The sequence below is a fragment of the Nanorana parkeri genome, unplaced genomic scaffold (assembly GCF_000935625.1).
Source record: "Nanorana parkeri isolate BGI_ZX_2015 unplaced genomic scaffold, ASM93562v1 scaffold312, whole genome shotgun sequence".
In the NCBI taxonomy this organism is placed as follows: Eukaryota; Metazoa; Chordata; class Amphibia; order Anura; family Dicroglossidae; genus Nanorana; species Nanorana parkeri.
The window spans coordinates 276,515-298,678 of record NW_017306580.1 but is presented as its reverse complement, the minus strand read 5'-3'; the positions used below and the strand labels follow the sequence as shown (position 1 = coordinate 298,678).

Below are 22,164 nucleotides of genomic sequence, written 5' to 3'. Positions count from 1 at the left end.
TACCATCAGCTATAGAGGAATACAAATCCCAGCAATACATTATAGAGCACCATGTGTGGGGGAGTGCAGGCTTACCTGAGCAGTTTTCTAGCAACTTGCTTCTGAGATAGAGCTATCGGCGATTGTCATCCCCCCACACCTGCTCCTCCTTACTTCTTCTCGCCGCGTCCCTGTGCCGATCGTGGATGTGGGAGGGCGGTGAGCGTGAGGCGGGGAGGAGGTGCGGCGTGTGGATGCGGTTACCAGCGGCGAGCGTGAGGTGAGGAGGAGGTGCGGCGTGCAGCGTGTGTGGATCCGTGAACAGGGCCAACTAACCAGAAGCCGATTAATCGATGATTGAAAAAGTTGACAACTTTTTCAATCATCGATTATGTCGATTAGTTGTTGCAGCCCTAGTGTAGGGCCTGCTTAAAGCCTAGAGGTTGGTGTACAACCAGGGTTGACTTGCAGCATCTCAGAAAATCCAGGTTTCCTAATTGGCATTGAACTTTGCCATGGTGCAGCATGGAGTTGGTGGGCCAGGCCCTTTACACAAGAACATAACTTTTTTTGTGGAATTTGGAAAAAAGTGAGTTTTGAGCTCTCCTCAGCGCTGGGCAGAGGTCTCTGCCCCTGCATTCCCCAGCAGGGATTGGAGGGTGACACAAAGCCAATAAAACGGTAGCGCCCAGCGGGGAGGCAGAATTGACTAATAGTGAGAATTGTTGCCCCACTGCAAGGGTTAAAGGAGAACTATGAGGAGTGCTTTTCACTCACGGGGAGGGGGCGGGTACACTACAGGTTTTCCTGGAGTTCTTGAAGCCTATGCAGCATAATGCCATTATGTGAACCATCCTGTGCCTTGAAGGAAAAAAAAAAAACTGTGAATGCAAAACGCCTTAACACACTGTAAACTGTTGCGGCAATGTAATTTATCCTCATTTCTATAGTAAGATCTGTCCCGATTGTGACCCTAGTTGGTACCAGTGTGTCTGAAGTATTGGCATAGTTGGCATGCTTGCATTTAACCCGATTACCATAAATATGGCTTGAAAAGGATCCGAGACAGAAGCCTTAGTCAGTGTGCAGTGTAGAGTTATGTGAAGACCAGCAATGTTTATTTCCAAAACTACACAGACAACACTGATATCTGAATAGTAGAACTCTTTTTGAAGAGCTTTTTTTTTTCATGCCGGATCCAATTGTCCCATCTACTTAAAACTCTAAATACAAGCTCTCTGTGAATAAAAAGTGCATATGACATCACAGTTTAATTGGTGGAATTGCGTTTTGAGTAATGGCTAGTAGGGATGCACGGACACCGGGGTTTTTTTTTTTTTGGTATAGAGTACACGTACCGATATTTTTTTCAGTGCTCGCCGATACCGAATACTGGCATCTGGGCCAGAAATATCAGGAAGCTGGGTCATGACCCGCCACCCAGCTTCCCGATTGCCTGGGAAGCAGGTGTTCTATCAAAAGAACACCGGCTTCACTTCTCTCGACACTGCGAGGCAGTCTGGCTTCCTGACCACCAGTTAGCCAGGTGGCACGTCATGATTGGTCAGGAAGCCAGGCTGCCTAGCAATGAGTGAAGTCAGCTGGTCAATCCGGGAGGCAGGCCAACTCCATGCTCCCTTGTGGCACTCCTGAATGGGTGTTTCTGGTATTGGGGGGCGGGATAGTATTGGAGCATTTTGAGCGAGTGCTCTACCAAATACTCTGTATCGGCACCAATACCAGTATCGGTGCATCCCTAATGGCTAGTGTTCTCAACTCAAACCAGCAGGTTATGAAGACCTGGCAGAAAGACCCAAGTAGTCAGCACATCTGGGGTTTCTTGTCTTTAACAGTTCTCCTCCTGGAAGGATTTAGGAAAAGAGATTACATTTCCAGGTTTCTAAAGCAAAAGTTAGACATTTAACTAGTTTTTCACTTTTACCTATTCCTCGGGTTGTTTGCCAGAAGTTTTCCTTTAAGTCGTTGTGGTGACTGCCTTGTAAATCCCGTGCAACTTGCCTCCTTGGAAAATGTTGCCTCGCTTTAGACTGGAGATTTTTATGGTCTGCTGCTTTGATGGCTGAGGAATGTGCACTTGGAAAACTTGTGCATATTGAAGCGTGAGTTTCAGCTTTTGCTGTCCAGGGGACATAAGTGGCTCATTGAGGCATGGCTGCTTGGACTGCTGAGAATTCTGTGGCCACAATTGCTGGAAAATCTTGCACAGCTTTGTTCACTTGGTCAAATGTTGCTCAAGTTTTTAAACATGCTTGTAGCCTGGCTGATTTGCCAATGCAAACACATTAAGCCAAACTTTTTTTTTTTTTTCTTTTTTTTTACTGTCCAGCAGCTGTTGAAATGAAAAGCAGCGTTTGCTGCAATACTCACCTCCTCTCCGGTGCCGTTTCCTGCAGTCCTCCAATGGTCATTGCAGGGTGATTGACTCCTGTTGTCCAGCTCACTTCATGAGCCCAGCCTGCCATGGATTGGTGTAATGCTGGTCTAGTGTTTATCATATGGTCTGGATCACCGTAATAGGCAACTGCATGCATCTGTGTGAACACCTAAGGACCTCCCACTGCTGTCAAGAAAAGGAAGAATTCATGATATGACTGACCTAGAGACTGCAGGATTTAAAGGAGAACTATGAGGTCCTCATCCTCATAGTAAGAGCCGACCTGTGACGAAGCTGTCACAGGTCGGCTCTGTTGATCGGGAAGTGAGCAGAAACAGCCAAATTCGCTCACGTCCCGATCATCTCCCTGCAGGGAGCAGTGACTGTCAGTAACCGCTCCCTGCAGGGATCCCCCCCTCTCCGATCCTCCAGGGCGGAGTGGAGGAACTAATGGGGAAGGGGGCGGGCACAGTTAGCTCTGCCTCTAGATGGGCGGAGCCAGCTGTCATTCACGCAGCTGGGTGGATCACAACAGTAATGTCGGGATCTGTCCCGGCTGCGGCACTCGGTATATCGCGGGCAGTAGCTCACATTATACTGAGCTCCCGTGACCCTAAAGAGAACGATGGGGAAAAACACTCACCCAGTACGTCTGAACCCAAAACACTTTTTAGTTCTGAAGAGCGTAAGCAAGGTTAAGAATGGCTGTCAAGTGTATTGCTGTCGGGTTTTCACCCCTTTTGCAGTGATAGTGATCACTAGAACAAAAAAAGTGTTGTAAGGTAATTAAGGCCTTGGTCACACCAAGCGCGGAGCAGGTGCAGACCGGATCAAAACTGGGTCCAATGTATTCCTATGGTATTTTTTGCTCCAGTTCACATCGCAGCGTGCAGTTCCAGAGCAGGTGAAAAAACTGCGGCAGGCCCTATTTTACCTGCTCTGGATCTGCAAAAGCATCAGAAACTCGTGCAAATGCCTGGAACGCACTGAAAGCCCATTTTAAACTTTAAAGGTTTTTTTTTTTTGCCAAAAACGCATCTAAAAGACTAGCATGCGTGTGCAGAAACCTGACCGGATCGGCTCTGCATTTGGTGTGAACAAGGCCTAAAATCTTGTACGATCTGCCCATCTTGGACAGGCAGATCGTACTTGCGATCATCGCAACAATGATTCTAATGCTGAGCGGGCAGTGTGCGCTTGTGGCCTGTGTGGCATTTGTCTTACGAGCACGCCACAAACCTGCCAAAAATCGTACGATTTTCGGCTGGTTTTCCAACGCGTGACTGTACAGTAGAAAGAGTCGCACGCTTTCCATACACCTGCCGATTATCAAACGATCGCAGGATTTCACGTGATTATCATTCGGTAATCGGCAGGTGTATGGCCACCTTAAGAGGAGAGTAACAAAAATGTCTCTTGTTCTGGTGGGGGACTACTTTTATTCCCCATGGTCCCTGTGCGTGTTTGAAGTAGCCACCGCTCCAAACCCGCTCCCATGATAGGCTACAATCTCACGTTTAGTTTACTAATTTCTATTGAGATTGTTGTCCATCACAGGAGCGAGCTTGGAGCGGTGACTACTTTACAACACACAGGGACCATGGGGAACAAAAGTAGCCACCCTCCAGAAGGAAGGACAGTGTCAGCACCAATTCAGAGATGATTGGAGAATCTACATTCAAGTGATAGACAAATAAGATACATTTTTATCCATAGTTGGGCTATTTGAATGCATTTTTAAGGTTTAACTACTGAGTTTAGTGTCACTTTAAGCTTTTTTGCAGCTGTTCGTCCAAACATGACTATAGATCTTTAAAACCTTTTTAGTTTTAGATTTTTTACATGTTTGTTTTTGTTTCTCAAGTGATTTTATTTGCACAGAAATGTCGAATTCACAAAAGTATTACCTTGGTGTAGAATAATTTGCTGCTAAATACACATTTGACTATTGAAAGCCACCTTTGTTCATTGTTTCATCTCCACCTGGAAGGACTTCTTTCTGCACTCCTCAATAGTAAACCACATACTCGCTCTTCACTTTGGCCAGAAGGTAGGGGTATGTTTAAGAGCAAAATTTAGTGTTGACTGTTACGGAATAAAATCCTACAATATATTACATTCATGATCCAAAAACCATGAAAAAAATGAGCAAATGCATAGTAACTAAAATACTGCATGTATTGTGCTCGTGGCAAATTAAAACGCTAGCCTTTAAATAAGATGGAGGGGGTTGGAGCTTCCCATGCCCAGCACATGTTTTATGTCATACATTTCTAATGTGTTGCCTTACTGCCATGGCCAAGAATTTTTTTTTATATTTTTTTGGTGGAACTACAGAGTCCAATATGTATGGAATGTACATAATAGCCATACAATATTTTACACGTGTGTGTCAGCTTTATGGACAACAACCAGATTAAACCTTAAAAGTTGGGCACCCGCTGTAATTTTTAGGGAGCATTGGATAGCGGTCCCCCTAATTTGTCCAGCCCTGTCACAGTATATAGACAATACACATGGGTTATATGTAGTCTAAGCTGCTGTAATCAGTTTGAGAATAGGATAGTAATGGTCACTGCACATCTTTTAAAGGCTGTACTTCAGTCCTTTGACCCTGTGGAAATCCCTTTTACTAAGAGGAGACGAGTGATGCATTATTGGGTAGTATTTGGGACAGTGTCGGTCACTCTTGCATGGTTACTGTGGCTTATTGATCGGCTTGTCAAGATACTGCAAAAATTGAAGGTTCTTTTAGGTCAACCTCTGCGTTGAGATCAATGCTGGGCCTCTGGTGGTCTGGTTTGGTCACGTCCACTATATAGATTGCTGTATGTGTGAGGATTTATGACGAAGCCCATATGCTTTTTTATGGCCGGTTGTTGCCATTCTGATTAGACTAAAAAAAAAGGTGTTTTTTTTTTTCTATGATACAAGCGCAAGCTCTGACACCCTGACCTAGTTTGTACCCAATCTCTCTCCTACATCATGCTACATGACTGTACAGTCCCATTTACATTCTGATAGAGGAACATTTTTGTCCTGCTTGGAGACCACTGCAGCAAACATTTTGATTTATTTTACAGGATATTGAGCCACAGGGCCGTCATAAATTATTTGATTATCTTGTGTTGAAGCATTGCCCAGTAGACTTGATTTAAAATTGACAGTTGCAGAGCGATGTATTGGTGTGTTGTTGTCTTTTTGAATGGTGTTTCTCTTACTTTGCATTACTGCATAAATGATTCCTATTTCTCGAGCTGCATTTATATTGCATAAGTTTGTTGAATAAAATCAAACGATGCTCCCTGCTCACGTGACCTAATGTTCCAAATTTCAGTGGGATTCATTTGAAAGCCATTCTAGACAAGAGTACATTACAGCTGAACAAACAAGTAAAGAGCAGCACATCATTTTGCCTATTATGCAGTGGCATTAAATATACATATCGGCTAGGTAGCAGATGCTTTTGTTCAGGAATTGACATGTAAAGAAGCAGCTCTCTCAGCAGGGCCCTGCTCAAGCTGCTACTCCTTCACATGTAATGAATAGCTAATTTCGGCAGAATGGTCCATGAGAGACCGAGGGGGAGGCAGCACGAGCACAGGCAGGGAGCGACGCTGCAAGTAAAAACAGCAGGATGTGCAGAGATGTGCTTTTTAATGGGGGAGAATTTCCACACTCGCAGAGGGCGAAAATTACAAGGAACTGCTCATCTGTTAGTTCGTATTCAAATGAGAGATTTACATAAACAAGCAGGTGCTCGGTGTGTTGCTGGAGGAACACAGGGATGCCAAAAAACGGCAATAAGGGGTGGATTTGGTGGCTGTGATTTTATAGACTCTTGGTTAAGTAGGAAGGAAGTGTTGCTGTGTTCCGTCTTCTAGTGTTCTGTTGTGCTGGTGACCGATCTTTCGTAAACTAATGTGCATACTTGCGCTGAATATTTTCCTTTGAAGCGTCTGACTTTGCAGATTTTATGTCATTTAAGGTACAATGCAGCTGGATATGGAAATGTTGCATATAAGTTTGGCATTAATATTAGATTAGTCTTGTGTAATTACAGTGTTTGATGACTGACCAGGAAACTGGAGTTGTGTTTTTTATTTATTTTTTCTGCTGTTGGAAATTTCCCCTCACTTTGTCTTGAAGACCATGGTAAAAGGCATTGAGCTAAAGTGGAAAGCAATGAGAAGCTGACTGTGGTTGTAACCCTTTCCCTCCATGTGCAGATATGTTTTTTAGTTGGTGTCCACATTTGGAGTGAATTCTCTTATCTGACCCACTGTTGCAGGCCAAGAAGTAAACCTAATGTGACACTAAACCCAGGAGTTAAATATTAAAAATACATTCAAGTAACTTGACCATTAACAAAACTGGACCCTCTTTGTGTATCACTCAGCTGTAGATCCTCCAATCATCCCTGAATTGGTGCTGGCACTGTCCTTCTGGAGGGTGGCTACTTTTGTTCCCCATGATCCCTGTGTGTGTTGTGAAGTAGTCACCTCTCCAAGCTCACTCCTGTGATGGACTACAATCTCCTGTTCTGTTGACCATCACAGAAGTGAGCTTGTAGCTGTGCCTACGTTACAACACACACATGGGACCATGGGCAACAAAAGTAGGACAGTGCCGACACCAATTCAGAGATGATTGGAGGATCTACAGCCGAGTGATACACAAACTGCATTGTTGTGATTTAGTTAAGGTACTTAAATGACTTTTTAAGATTTAACTCCCGAGTTTTGTGTCACTTTAAAATAAATGGGATAATCTCTGCAACAATTGCTCTGTGTGGATCTAGTATGAACAAGCCCTTAAAGCATGGCTAGACCCAGTATTATGGAATTCAGGAGCCAGTCTGTCCAATCTTGGAGCCAACTACACTGACCACATTTAGAGGACCTCAATAGTTGGGGGCCAGCTGTAGTTTGAAGGATCAATATTGGCGTAGAAGAAGCAGATCTACTAAAAACGCTAGTAGCCTGGTTATCATGCTGACCTATCGGATTTCTAATCCTGACCTGGAACAAGCATCCAACAAGTGCAGTCAGATATCGGAGCTCTGGCATCCCTACTCTTCCAAGTCACTGGTATGGAACAAATGGCAAATTAGTAAGAAAGCCATGCAACTAGAATTTTTTTGGTGCGATCCTCAATATCATTTTGTGTCTGTTTTGTTTACAGGTTTCCATCAACAAAGCTTGTTTTCTTTAGTGTAATCCTGTCGGCCTTTTCTGTTAACACTGAACTGGGACAGAACAACGTCTTGTACAATACTGACTGAGCTAAAGCGTTCATACGCTGCTGGATTTTCACGTGAACATTCATACAAACATTTTTGTCAGAATATTTGATGCCATCAGAAGCTTGATAACTTTTTTTTTTCTTTGTCACTACGGTCAAATGATCACAGATTTGACCCCATTAACTATTAGAAAGTCAAGCTAACATTTCAGAAACATTAACGGGATTCTTATGTATATGGCCAGTTTAACACTTCTGCGGTGCGATCAAAATAGTGCTTGCAGCATTTTGATCATGCCGGCACAATGTGCCTTGCGATCCCGTGCGGGCGATCGCATTGCGGCCGGAGGGCGTGGCTACGGTGCCATTCACTTCAATGACCCGCCACGCCCCCTCCTGCCCCACAAAGTGAGCTGGCCGTAAATGCGAGGCAGTGCGTTCTGGCCGGAACGCACTGCAACTGGTGTTTAACGGGCCTTGAAAGGCCCATTCACACCACCTCCAGATAATCACCAGACCAGATTGTTTCCGGACCCAAAATGCATTCTAATGTATCCCTATGCTAGTCCTGGCCTCTGTTTACACCAGCGCAGTCCGTTTCAGACCAGAAAAATACTGCAGGTCTCACTTTGTCTGGTCTAGAATGCACTGGAATTGCAGGCAGGTTCACACCGGTTTCCGGTCCAGAAAATGGTGTGAACCTGCCCTAAAGGCAATGAATGAGACTAATCACCAGACCAAACGCTTGTCCCTGATGGGAAAGGCTGCAAAGTTGATTATAATTCGAGAACCAGTCTAATTTCTGTGTGTAAAACTTTCCACAACCAGCAGCCTAGTCGCTGATCTTGTGATTTGTATTTTATTCTGTGATGAATTCCCCCAAAGTGGGCTTAAAAAAAAAAAAAACATTTTTAAAGTAAGTTAGACTAAGACTGGAGTATACAGTGAGAGGTTTTATATCTAGTTTGGATTTCCTGTTGCATGAAGCTGGAGTACTGAATATCATGCTTAGAATGCTTTAGAAGCCAAGGCTTGGGTTATTTCTGACATGTTATAGATGCCTCCTCTAATGCTTGGCAAATTCTTGTTGTCCTCATCTCCCCCCGGCGTCTCATTCAGGCTGATATCCAGGGGAATATAGGTAGGTGCTTCCTAATTTACAGGCGGAATAGTCAAGTTGTAGGTAATTTGCAAACTAATCAGGAGCAAAGCCTGTAGTTTAGCATAGTTTAATTGGCAAAGCCAGTTAGTCCATTAAGGTATTACAAAGGAATGTGTTAGTGTGGTGTGTATGCTGATGCACTGCACAGACAGGCCTGTGTAATAATGGAGGAGCTTTAATGACAATGGGTGCTTTTATAGGGAAATAATCACCTTGTTAGAGGCTATGCTAATGAAAAACTAATGTAAGAGACTTGACGTGGTCTGTTTCTGGATCAGGCAGTCTGAAAACTTTTTTTGCTTGTATAAAAGACTACACATGCTTAAAAATGTAATGGTCACAAATTTCAGAGCATATATTTAAAAAAAAAACAGGATGGTCCTAGTATGACTAATGATTTAGAATGACTACCACGTATGTGTCAGTGGGGGGGGGGGCAAGCATGGAAAAGCATTTATAAGAGCCTGATAATTTGTGATGCCTGACCACGGTCATCAGCTGTTTTTGTCTAGATGTTCATGGAGCAACTGAGTCTTTTGCTGTTTGATAGTCAAAATCTATTTTGTATAAGAGTTTTTTGCATGCCTGGCTATCTTGACTTAAATGTAGAAACATAGGTTGATCTGAGGAAGGAAAACAAAGTCCTCCTTACTCCAGTTACAGCAGCAAAAATAGATTACGTTTTAAGAGAGCATTTCCAGCCTTGGCGTGTAATGTTGATTTTATGCGAGTGTTGCAAGATGAAACCTTAGACTGACAACTGAGACCCTTTGAGGGGGAACTTAGAAGATCTCTATGGTTTCACCAGTAATCTCATGTTTTTCCGATCCCCTCGCTGCCTCCATCTGAGTATTCCTGCCACATGGCGTTCCTAAAGGAGTAACTCTTAGCTTTCACTTTGAAGTGACTTTTCCTTTGGGGAGGTTTGAGCCTTCCCACATTTTAAACACTGGTAATTAAAGGCAGCAGTATACATGACACATCTGATGAATCTAACACAAGACCTTTCTTAAGAGAACAGGCTTTCCTCCTTTTGTGAGCCTGGAGTCTTATAATAAGCAGCTAAAGTTATCCCAAGGTCCCCCTTTCCACCTGTCTTTTTATTGTTTGGTGTCTCTCCAGGCAAATAAAAAAAATGCAAGATTTCAATAACTCATGCACACTGACATTGATTCTTTTTGATAGCCTCAGATTATGTAAAGGGCTGATTTGGTGATCCTGCCATTCCCCTGCATATGACCGAATTTCCTGTGCCGGCCCACCAACACTATGCAGCTGTTCTTCCAATGGCTGATTTTCTAGTGTTGTCGGTACCTAAAAGCAGCACCTCATTATGAATAATCCCCTTCCCTCACCATGCATGCTCACAACCCTTACAGATCCTTGCCTTCTACCTCACCTACTGTGAATGGACTCTGTTACCCATTTAGGAGATTCCCACCCAAATGGGCTTGGCAGAAATGCATGTTACCGTACACACGATCGCACAAGAAGTTAAGGAGAACTATGAGGTGAGTGAAAATCTCTCATCCTCATAGTTCGAGCCGACATGTGACAATGAAACTGTCACACGTCGGCTCAATAGATTCGGAAGTGAGCGAACACATACCGTCGCTCGCTCACTTCTCAATCATCTCCCTGCTGAGGGTAACTGTCAGTCACGGCACCCTGCAGGGATTTCCCCGCTCCTATCCACCAGCGCTGACTGGAGGAATGGACAGGGAAGGGGGCGGGCACAGCTGGCTCTGCCTCTAGATAGGCAGATCCAGCTGTCACTCACACAGCTGGGTGGATCCCAACAGTTATGTCGGGATCCGTCCCGGCTGCGGCGGCCTCTGTATACCGCAAACTGTAGCTCGCTATATACTGAGCTTTGTTACTGTAGTCCATAAGGATTTGTGTCTTAAAGTTTTGACTTAAACATGCTCAACTTGGGCCTCTGCAGACCATCCTCCTCTGTATTGGGTTGAGTTGGACCTGCTGTGAATGTATTCCTGCCAACAATTCACACAAATGGACACATCGTGGCAGTGTCTGTACTGAAAGGGGCACAGTCTATGTATACAGGTTTCCCATCATTTCTGATGATGTTCCGTGTCTATATGAAATCCAGGGAGTAGAAATGGTCTCCAGGTGACCTCACCTCTGATGCAGGTCTTTGGCCAGTAGAAGTCATCCGGGATAGATGTTCCTGGACAGCTACCATTGTCCAAGACCACAGACGGTGGGTACAATGTGTAAATTTGTTGGTGAGATGGGACATTCCACATGACAATCGTGCCTCAGTTTTCAACTGGTTTTATTTCGATTTCGTTATCTTTTATTTTATTTTTTTTACAAAGGTTGTCTACCTGGACCTGAGTAGTTGCTGTCCAGTCTCGTTTCACCTTGTATTTTATATCATTCAGCCTAGTCATCGGTTATTTTAGGCTTTCCAAAGACAGTTGACACTATTGTAATGGATTAATAACAGGAAGCGAGATGTATTTAGGCAAGTCTTTCCCTACAGTCGTATCTCATGTTACTGGCTTGTAACATTATTTGTAACCGTTGCTGGTTACTTTCTTCCATGCTCTGGTGGATCACATCCATTTGTAATAGTAGTAGCTCCTCTTTTTGCTATGCTTCTTTGCTTTTCTCTTAAGGGTCCCCTTTGCACATTTCCCTTCAGTTCTCCATCCTTAATTCTGTTATCTCAAGCATGCCTGTGATTTACACCTTGGGAAATGGCGTGAGTCGGCAATGGTAATAAGGAAACAGGGCGGACCCCTTTCCTTTACCGAAATGAACAGAATAGGAAGCACGCAGTATTTGTGATGATAAAGATTAAACTAGCTTTGTGTAATCCCAACAGTGCCAATTACTGGTTGCACAAGTATATAGGATACCCTTTATACCCAGTTTTAGGATGTTTGCCCAAGAGAAATGTATTGTAGGGATTTCACTGGAAGATCAGAGCAATTTTTTTTTTCTTTGGACTTCAGCTAGCCTGTAATCTTTCGTTTTGGTACAACTATTAGAGGGCGTGCATACAAATATTTTCCATTTGTATCAGGTATTGGGGGACCCTAAGACATTAAGTGACTGCATTTTTCTTGGTAATCACAATTTTAAAATTTTAACTGGAGCTGGGGTTTTGTATGGTAAAAATAATAAAAGCAATTAAAAAAAAAAAAACAATCCAAAGTGTTCTGTTGATGGCAGAAGCATGTCTTTTTGTAGGGGGTGTCAAAGCACTGTAGCCCAACATGCATCATTGATACTAGGTGTCAAGGTGTCAAATCTGCCTTGTCAAGAAATATTAATATAACCTTCATTTTCTTGCACCAAAAGTGTTAATTGACGACACTTGCATCACTGGCTGAAATGTAAGTCGGCTAACAAGACTTGGGGGAGGACACCAACCATGTTTGTATATGAGGGTTTTATTTTTTAATTTTTTTGAGACCGCAATTAGGTCTTAAAGGGGTTCTAAAGCCTCCCGTTTTTTTGCCTATATCTACTGCTGACGAGCAGTAGATATAGGCAAAAAGTAAAAAAAAAAAAAACACGCTTAAACAGCGGTTTAGACTGACCTAATTATCGCTGCGAGAGTCCGGAACTGTTCGTGCGGCCGCAAAGGATCTTGGCGCATGCGCAGTTCGGATTCTCGGCCGTGAGATGAGCAGAGGCGCAAGGTAAGTCTATGGACGTGTGCACCCGCCTGCAGACACCGCTGGATCTGTAAGCAGAGAGGAGTCAGCGATGGATCGGAGAGCCGCCGCACCGCTGTAGGGACGGATGGAAACATGGGGAAAGAAGCGGAAGATCGGATTAAGAGACAATTTAAGGCAGGGGTGCCCATTAAGTAGATTGTGATCTACCAGTAGCTCTCAAAGCTGGTAGATCACAAAGGGTGTGAATGGCGGCCCCTTTATTCCATTTTGGTATATTTAACTGTGCACACATGATTACCTATTAGCCTGAGTCTGCTGAGCTAAGCTCCCTGACACCTTTCTGTTGGATACTGGTGGTTGAAGTGCTATGTATTACATCAAAGCATATTAGTTTACACAGCCTGTTGGAAAATACAGCAAGGTGAGCCAGGAGAGAGAGCGGGGAGAGACAGACAGGAGAGAGAGGAAACACAGCCAGGGGAGAGAGAGCGAGGAGAGACAGCCAGGAAAGAGGAGAGACAGCCAGGGGTGAGAGCAAGGAGAGACAGCCAGGGGTGAGAGCAAGGAGAGACAGCCAGGAAAGAGGAGAGACAGCCAGGGTTGAGAGCAAGGAGAGACAGCCAGGAAAGAGAGCAAAGAGACAGCCAGGAGAGGGGGGAGAGACAGCCAGGAAAGAGAAAGCGAGGGAGTTTTTTTTTTCCCGTTGTGGGCACCCTTAATTTAAGGTAAGTGCTGACATTAACATGGGGGGAGGGACATTTTTTTTTTATCCTTTAATGTCACTTTAAGGGTACATGTAATTTACTTCTGTCACAAATGTATTCCATTAACGCCAGCCATATACTACTCCATGCTGTGGGGAAAACTGCAAGAAACACTAGATTCCTCCTTCCAAACAACATAGATATGGAATCCCCCCACTGGGGCTATTGCATTCTGATGACGGTGCATATGACGCTGTTGGAATACCCGATGAGTGATTGCAGCTGATTGACTGAAATTGCATTTCGGCCTAGAATTTGTGCACCGGAGTCTTCCACAAAGGGCAAATGATGGGCCAAGCACTGCTCAAATTCTAAGTCAGCAGGACTCTTATTTGGCCAGCTTTACTCTTTCTTTTGTGTAGAAAGTATAACAAGTTGAAGATTAAAGTCATGCACCCAGTTCTCAAATCCCATCTTTTCAACCAAAATCCCATTGGCTCTTAATTCTGTAACTACTAAAAGGGCTTTTTTGGAGCCCAGCCTGGTAATTGTGTATTTTCAAGGAGTAGTAAGAAAGGATGAGCAGTAATGCCGTCTATATCTAGTCATATGTATTCCTTTCTAATATGGTGTGTGATTTGTCTGGTAATGTGTTTTATTGAATGGCTTGTTTTGTTCTGAAATAATAGGAAGTATAATCACATTATGGCAAGACAGTGTTCCCTTGTCTGAAGTCTCTTTGGCCTGATATGTACAGCAGGATTGGCTCCACAATGTTAGTTTCAAAAAACGAACAAAATGGTGTGCGTTGACAATCCCAGTTACTTTTTCCTTATTGGAGTAGAAAATGTTACAAAAGTTTTCCTTCTTTACGGTGCTTTTTATTTTATACATGGGCCTTGAAGTCTATGGCTGTAACGAGTATGCAATGCAGTAACATTTTCTTACAACACATGTATGATAAAACCAAAGCTCAAAGAACGCATATTCACTAACTAACTTTTGTTTTCCTACACCAACCAAATCCTTCCTGCATAACCTTACAGCACATGTTTTGTATAGTGTTCACCCTTTTTGTCACTTCTTTAACCTCAAATGTTGTGTAGAATTTTTTTATAATTCTGTTTTTTGTTTCCTTTCTAGGTTTTCACTTAAGCGGCACAGTGACAGAACCTGCAACACAGTCCGAGCCGGAATCCGTTTGCAATGTAGCAATCAGCTTTGACCGTTGCAAGATTACCTCAGTTACCTGCAGCTGTGGAAATAAGGACATCTTCTACTGCGCCCATGTGGTGGCACTTTCTTTATACCGCATCCGCAAGCCCGATCAGGTCAAGCTGCATCTTCCTATATCAGAGACCCTCTTTCAAATGAACAGAGACCAGTTGCAGAAATTTGTACAGTATTTGATTACAGTTCACCACACGGAGGTCTTGCCGACCGCTCAGAAACTAGCAGATGAAATTCTGTCACAGAACTCTGAAATCAATCAAGTTCATGGTGAGTGGTGCTCCCTATTGGTCAGACCACCCTCTGCCCGTATTCACCTTCATGGTTTATCAGGATGTGGGGCGTGCGTGTCTCACTTTTGTCTACGCAGCTCTCTTAGCCATGTTGGATTTACAAAAATATTTGGTGGCATTTAAAGCCACTTTCTGGAAACCGCATTTGTCTTGAGTTTCTGTACTGTGCCAGTATCGTATTGATGGGTTTGCTTTGTGGCATATTTTTAAATGTTTCTATCATGTTTAGAATCACCAATGGTCTGGTACAGTCACAAGTGACTGAGGTGGACTTATGGGAATTCTTATTTTTCATTGACAAACATTTTGCAGTGTTTTACCTTAAACCGAGCCTGTCTAACTTTATAATGCAGATGAAAGCACAGAAAACTAAGTATTTTAAATGCTTGCAGTTTTTGTTTCATTTCCATAAACTGTTTTTATTGACTTGCAATGTACGTCTCAAGACTCTAGGTAATGTACACTCCCTAAAATGTTTATTCCCTAGCACAACCCCCTCCCTCTTTGATAGAAATGGCTGTCCTTTTCTGGGTGTCAATGTATTGTCTGTAGTCCCACTGCAAGGGGATTTTTGAAGTTTCACTGGAGATGGGTTTGAAAAACGCACAATAAAGGAGTGTAGACAATAATTCCGAAATAGACGGACACTTGAGATGAGATGACCTAGTGTTTTGGCAACTTTATTATTTTTTTTATTTTATTGGAAAGGGAATTCATGTTTAAATGTCAAGGCAAACACCACACTAGATGACAAGCAGATGATAAAAGGGTTAATGGGAACAGCCATTCAGACTGGTATCTGTTTCAGAAGCCCAGTTGGTAGTGTTATCTAATCAGGATAGTGTCCTCCCCAGGGAGAACACATGGAGAATATCCGGCTATGTGGACACACACTATCCGCTCTGGTATAGGGCCGGGTCTTCATGACACCATGTGTAGGCTCATGGCTAGGATTAAGTCCGTATTATTCTATTATTTATACAATGCATGTCATTGTCTGTAGACTGGAGAAGGGCTTGTCCTCACAAGTTACATTTTTACATTGCCAATAATTAAGCCTGTAATAACTATGTCATCTGTCAGTGTAGAGTTAGTTTTTTTAATTTTATATCTACAATTGCAATCCTAAGCTTTAACAAATGTGTGTGCTGTATATACTGTACATACTGTTTGGCTGGTTTAGTGACAGGCGGATCACAAGCAGAACTCTGAGCCAACCTACGCCAAAAACCCAATCTTCAGTCCCTTACATCCTGATTTTAGATGCTTATTAATAGTCTGAAAGGTTATATGGTGAACAGTGTCCCTATAAGACACTATAGCAGGTGACCCAAAAAGAGCTCCATTCAAATAGACTTGTCTGATAAATCAATGTACAGAGCTAAAGTCACTCGCAGCAACTAGAGGTTCCCCCCACTGCAAAGTAATTTCAGCTGGGATGAGCCTGTAGATTAATTCTCCTTCTGATAAGAGCCTGACGTGTGGGTTCTGATGTGGGAAGAGATTTACCTACTTGGGTTTTGGCTGTTCAGCTGGGATAGGCAAGGTTTTCGCCCTCATTTATCACCACCATATGGTCACAAAGCAGAACCGTGCGTTGGAAGGCCTTGAGGTAGCACAAATATTGTAATGGTTGCTTCCCTGACAGATAGTAAAACGTTCTGAATATTCTGCCAGTGGAGTCTCTGCTGTGAAACAAGCAGGCTGTCGGGAAGTCAGAGAATGGCTGGATCTATCAGTTTGCTCAGTTTTGTGACGTGTTCTCTTTAAATAAAGGCATGAAACAACCATTTTCCTAAAATGTATGCAAACCTGCCAGAAATCTTGTGAGCTGATCACTTCCTGTGCACATGGTGGGGTACGGAGATGCTTTTGAAAACAGAGCTGTACATATACTGTTCCCCCTCTAGTTCTCTCTAATGCAGATGGGCCGGTCTATGCAGACATGACGCCGCGACCCACTGCAGAGGGTGTCGCGACCCACGAGTTGAGAACCACTGGTCTAGATGATGGGACAAGCACACATGATTTCTGGTATTTTTCGGGACTTGCAGTATGTTTGAAGGGTCCGTTCACACCAAAATCTGACTGAAAGCGCAAGTCAATGGAGGTCCGTTCACTTGCAGTTTTGACTTTGCGTTGCAGTTTTATCTTTTTTGCCAATCTTTATTTTAATGTGTTTTTTTTTTTTTAGTTTAACCTCTTCCGGGCCGGCTGTAGTAAAAAAATGGCCGGCCCGGAGCTCTCTAGATCTGAGCAGGCGTCTTTAGACGTCCGCTCAGACACGCCCCCTCGCTTCGCCATCGTCGCGCTGATCCCGGGCTCTGCTGTGCCCGGTGCGAGCCCGGGATCAGAGGGAGCTCTGTACACGCGCTCCCTCCGGTCCGCATTCTTGCAGAGGAGAGGGGAAGTGTTGTATAATACATCACTTCCGCATTCGTGTGTCACTCTCCAGCTTCAGAAGCTGATGGAGCAGATCTGTGCTTCATCAGCTTCTTTTGGGGGGTCCTAGGTGACATTAGGGATCTTGGAGACCCCTGATGTCTCCATAAAGAGGACCTGTCACATATTTTGCTATCGCATAGGGGGGTTTTTATTAGCCTCGTATGTGATGGCAATAAAGTTTAGTAAAAAAATTAAAGGAGAACTATGGGGTTAGGGCTTTTCCCCATAGTTCTCCTTAGGGTAACGGGAGGACACAAACTAGCGTCCTCCCGTCACCCTAAGCTCAGTATACCGCGAGCTGTAGCTATACTGAGACGCCGCAGCTGAAGCAAATCCCGACAATTATGTCTGGATCCGCCCAGCTGCGTGAGTGACAGCTGGCTCTGCCTATCTAGAGGCACAGCCAGCTGTACCCTCCCCCGTCCGTTCCGCCAGTCAGAGCTGGAGGATCGGAGCGGGGAGGGGGGGGGAATCCAGCCCCTCACCTGTCACGGCGGAGAGTCGTGACAGAATCGAGAGGTGAGCGAACGCCGGTATGTGTTCGCTCACCTCCCGATCTACTGAGCCGACCTGTGACGGTCTCATTGTCACAGGTCGGCTAGAACTATGAGGTGAGTGGAAAGCACTCCCCTCATAGTTCTTTTAAAGTAGTCGTAGTAAACTCAAACTTTTTTTCAATAATGAATCCAGATCCCACAAATATACAATGGCCAGCAAAGCATTTCTTTACATTTTTGCCCAAACACTTACAGCCATCATGTTTCTGAACAGCTGCTTCCAAGTCCCTCAGCTCGGCTTCCCTGAACTTCATGTCCAATACAGAATCCCAAGGAACAGTGCAGACTCCAGCAACTGTTCATCTACTAAGAGGAGGGGGGCAGGTGAGGAAAGTAGCTTGGTTTTGCTGTGTTTGTGGAGACACGCACAGCTTACTCGCACACACAAGGGTGACTGAATAGCACTCTGCATGAGAAAGCAGTCAGTCTAACGCAGGAAGTCAGGACCAGTGCTCGGGGGACCGGCTGATTCTGCAGGAAACTAAAACTTATTTTTTTAAAGCACATCCGTTGTAAGTGATTTCATCAGCATTTGAAATGGCTTAAAATCCTTTTGACTTTAATATCACTAAGTATGTCTCCATCACTATATGATCAGATTCCTTGGAGCACTTGCAGATTAACATGGGCTGTATAATTCTTCTGCAATAAACAAGGTTTATATTCTCAACTGTGACTACAGCTGATGAAATGACTACACTAGGTAGGGGCTCTACAGATCACATGAAATAGGCTAACTGCAGTTCTCCACTCCATTAACCCCTTCTGTTCTGCATTGTGTTTTATATAAACGTTCCTAGCACAATGCCCTGTGTTGGGGGATAGCTTTATAAATATCCCCCTTTGAGAAACATCAGCGAAAGCTTTGTTCGACTGCTGGCTCTCGATCCTGGCTGCTCATGTCCTCGGACCAAGGTGGTGCCTGATCATGTGATCGATAGGTCAGCTACACAGCGAAAACATGCAGGCTGGAAGCTTCAAGGAAAAATGAAAAGCTTGCAGGTGATCACTGCCACCTTCAAGCTGCTGTGGCCTCTGCAGTGCCATGGCTTTTATACTGATGGCACTGCAGAAGTAACAAAATAGTTTTTCGCTTTTTTCTTTTTTAATTTGTTTGCATATTATAACAAAACAGGGCTTTTATGAAAACAAAGTACCAAATGACAGCCTTGTATGCCCTTTACTAGAAAATTCATTCTTTAGTAGCTTAGAACTTCTAAAACCTAAAGCTCTGACCGTTCATACATGTGGGAAAAATGTTCAGCCCAGAAATGCTTGTGAAACCAAAGCATGCATGCAGCTCTGCAAACACCGTATTTGTGTGTTTCTATTCTTCTGAGGAAGGTCCGTTCTGCTGAACATTCTTGTTACCTTTGTCTGTCTCTGGTGTCAGTACTGTGTAGGTTACTGTAGAACAAGCATGCAGAACATGAAAATCTGAACCATTGCCTGGCTTTGTCTGGTTTCAGTACTGTGTAGGTTACTGTTCTAGAACAAGCATGCAGAACATGAGTCGGAACCATTGCCTTGCTGTCTCTGGTGTCAGTACAGTGGTACCTCGGTTCACGAAAGCTTCTGTTCGCGAACAGGAAGTTCGGCAAAATGCTGCTTCCGTTTGCGAATTCTGCATCGGGTGACTTAACACAACAGCAGCCATCTTCCCTGCTCTGACACATGGGCGTGGCTTCCTCTAGTCGAGATTTGTTGTGATGAGATGTCACCAGCACACCAATATGACAAACACAGCAAAGTTCAGTGAATCTTCTTCGCTCACATTAAGCCTGATGAACGGGGACCTTGCGCGGCCCCGAAAGCGCTTGATTCTACTTAAAAACGAAGATTCACTGAACTTTGACGTGTTTGTCATATTGGTGTGCTGGTGACACCTCATCACAACAATCTTTGCTTGTTGCGGCGCCATCCGCAGTCACTGTGAGCACCCATTTTTCCTATGGGAAGTCCGGTAAGGTGTGCTACAGGTCTTTGGACATTCTTCTAGTCGAGATCGCGGTCTGATCTCGACTAGACCGCTGTACTGTGTAGGTTACTGTTCTAGAACAAGCATGCAGGACATGAAAATCTGAACCATTGCCTGGCTGTCTCTGGTGTCAGTACTGTGTAGGTTACTGTTGTAGAACAAGCATGCAGAACATGAGTCTGAACCCTTTATTGAACAGTGTCCTGGGTCAGTGAAGACATCAGCATGACAGCCAAGAGTTGGTATCTTCTGGAGGAGCGCTCAGGAATGGCGGCATACTGTAAAGGGTTTCTGAGCCTAAAATATGTGTGTGCGCACTATTGCGTCTCATTCATTTGTGCAGGGTAGGATATCATTTCCATGGAAAAAGTTTTGTAATGAGTAGTGTGGCATATCGACTGGTTTTTCATGGCCTTTTTAAGAATCTCTCCAGGATTTCCAAGTTAACCCTTGCAGTGGAGCGAACACTATTCAAGCGCTGTGTGATTTTCAATACAATTGTTATAAAAAAAAAAGAAAAATGAGGTGGGGAAAATTTTTCTGTTTTGTTCTGACAAATTCTGCTGTTGGAGGTGCGTGGCAGTTCCATTCATTTGAATGGCACCCCGAAGCCGCCTCCCACCCACAGTGTGATCGCCCGTACTGGAATGCATGGTACCCTGATGCTGTGGATTCCAGTGCCGTGTAATTGCAAAAAAATTGTGCATGTAGTTTTCTTCTGACGTAAACTATGTAACATTGCATCTGTGTATTTTATTTTAAGGATGGTATTTAATTTTTATCCGATTTTAATGGAAAAAAATCAGCCAACTAATCGATTTTATGAAAATCATCATTAGTTGCAGCCCTATTTAGAGCAGACTTTAGTAATGGCCTGCACTCAATATTGGCATCATTCCTGTTCCATCAGTCTGAGTCTCCTTTGTGCGCCTGTACTGAAAGCTTGTCCCCAACACGGGGCTTGGGTGAGGGACTTGGACGTGTCTTTTTCCACTTTCCAACAGCAGCCGTCAGTTGTGACAGCTCCGACGTCACTGGGAGCACATAGCTCCAGACCAGGCCAAAGCTGCACGAAGTAATACAGATGGTTTTGAAATAAAGACACTTGTGCAGAGCTGTAAGTCAGTTTAGAGCAGTGAAAAACATTCCATCGTAAGCCAAAGCACACACTTCCACCAATGGGTCCTTGGAAAAATCTGCAGTCACTGACGGCATGGACACTCTGCCCAACAGAGACGTCCCAGTTGCCCTAAAACTTTAAACAGCTACTCGGACACAGAACATAGGCCTTGCTTTTGTGGGTTCTGGAGGTCTCGGCAAAAAACGTTCCTGCGAAGCTTATTTGTTTAACATAGCTTCCAGCTTTAACTATTCCGTGTAACCCAGCAGCAATTACCAGTGCTGCTTATACAATAACCTAATTAAAGTAAGGTTCTCCCTTTTTTGTGTTTATTGAAGATTCCAATAGATGTGACATAGGAACAAAGGGTGGCTGGACAGCCTGGCACATTGTAAATGAAGACAACCAAGGGAAAGCCATACAGATCTGACACACTGCATTCATGGAGACAGGCACCAAGACATTGTCCCCATGTAACAATGAAATGAAGGGTCCCCCCCCCCCCCATTCAATTTTTTCACTGACTAGTTTTTCGTGTGGGCTGTTGGCATAGTTTTTCATTGATGATGCATCATATTTTGCTTGTTTGAATATGGCTGGGAAGCATTGAACCTGCATATGGTTACTGACCATTCAGTGGAACTCCCAAGACTGACCATACCCGGGAAGATTCACATGATTTCAGATTTTGCCATAGTGGCAAATAAAGTACATGATCATTAGCAGGTACCAATTTAAATCAGAACTACCCTATACTCTCTCTATAGGCATTCTATAGCAGCTGGCTGTTTTTATGCAAGGTCTGGACCATCTAATGAGCATGCATGCTTATTCATTTGTGGAGGATTAATGTTTAGGTGTCCCCAGCTTTACTAGTACAAAATGTTGAGCAGATGAGCAGTCCTGTTTGTTGCTCTCATGGAAGGTTTGGAGTCCCTAATCGGACTGTTACACCAGGTCAGTGCTCTTTGATATTTGTAGGTGCCATAGAGGGAGTCACTGCTGGTGAGAATGGCAACTTGATGATCTCCTTGTGTAGCAAAAATATGATCTTCCCCAGATCGCGCTCATGGGATAGATTGGAAAATCATCCAGGGTTTTCTGATCGATGAACATCTCAGTTTTCCAACATGCCCTGTCCAGTGGTTCAGCTGTCGGATATACAAAATAACTAGAGGTGCACCGAAATGACTGTCAAAACCGAAATAAAACAGAAATTTAAAAAAAATTCAGAAAAAAAATAATTTTTTAACTTTTTAAAAAAAAAATGTAATTTACTTTTTAAAAGTTTCATTTGTATTCATTTATTAAAGCTGGAATTTATTTTGCGTTAGGACTTTTAAGAGTATCTTTAAATATAAAAATGCAGCTTCCATTGACCTTTTTTCTGGGCCTGGCATC

At 43.7% G+C, this 22,164-nt stretch overlaps 1 protein-coding gene across 1 annotated transcript in view; it reads left to right on the top strand.

The window, feature by feature from the left end:
* Positions 1-22,164, top strand: part of ZSWIM6 (zinc finger SWIM-type containing 6) — a 134,218-nt gene that overhangs the window by 49,315 nt on the left and 62,739 nt on the right. The window contains exon 3 of the mRNA XM_018557948.1: positions 14,284-14,640. Within this exon, the coding sequence (XP_018413450.1) occupies positions 14,284-14,640 (357 nt within the window). The remainder of the gene's footprint in view (positions 1-14,283; positions 14,641-22,164) is intronic.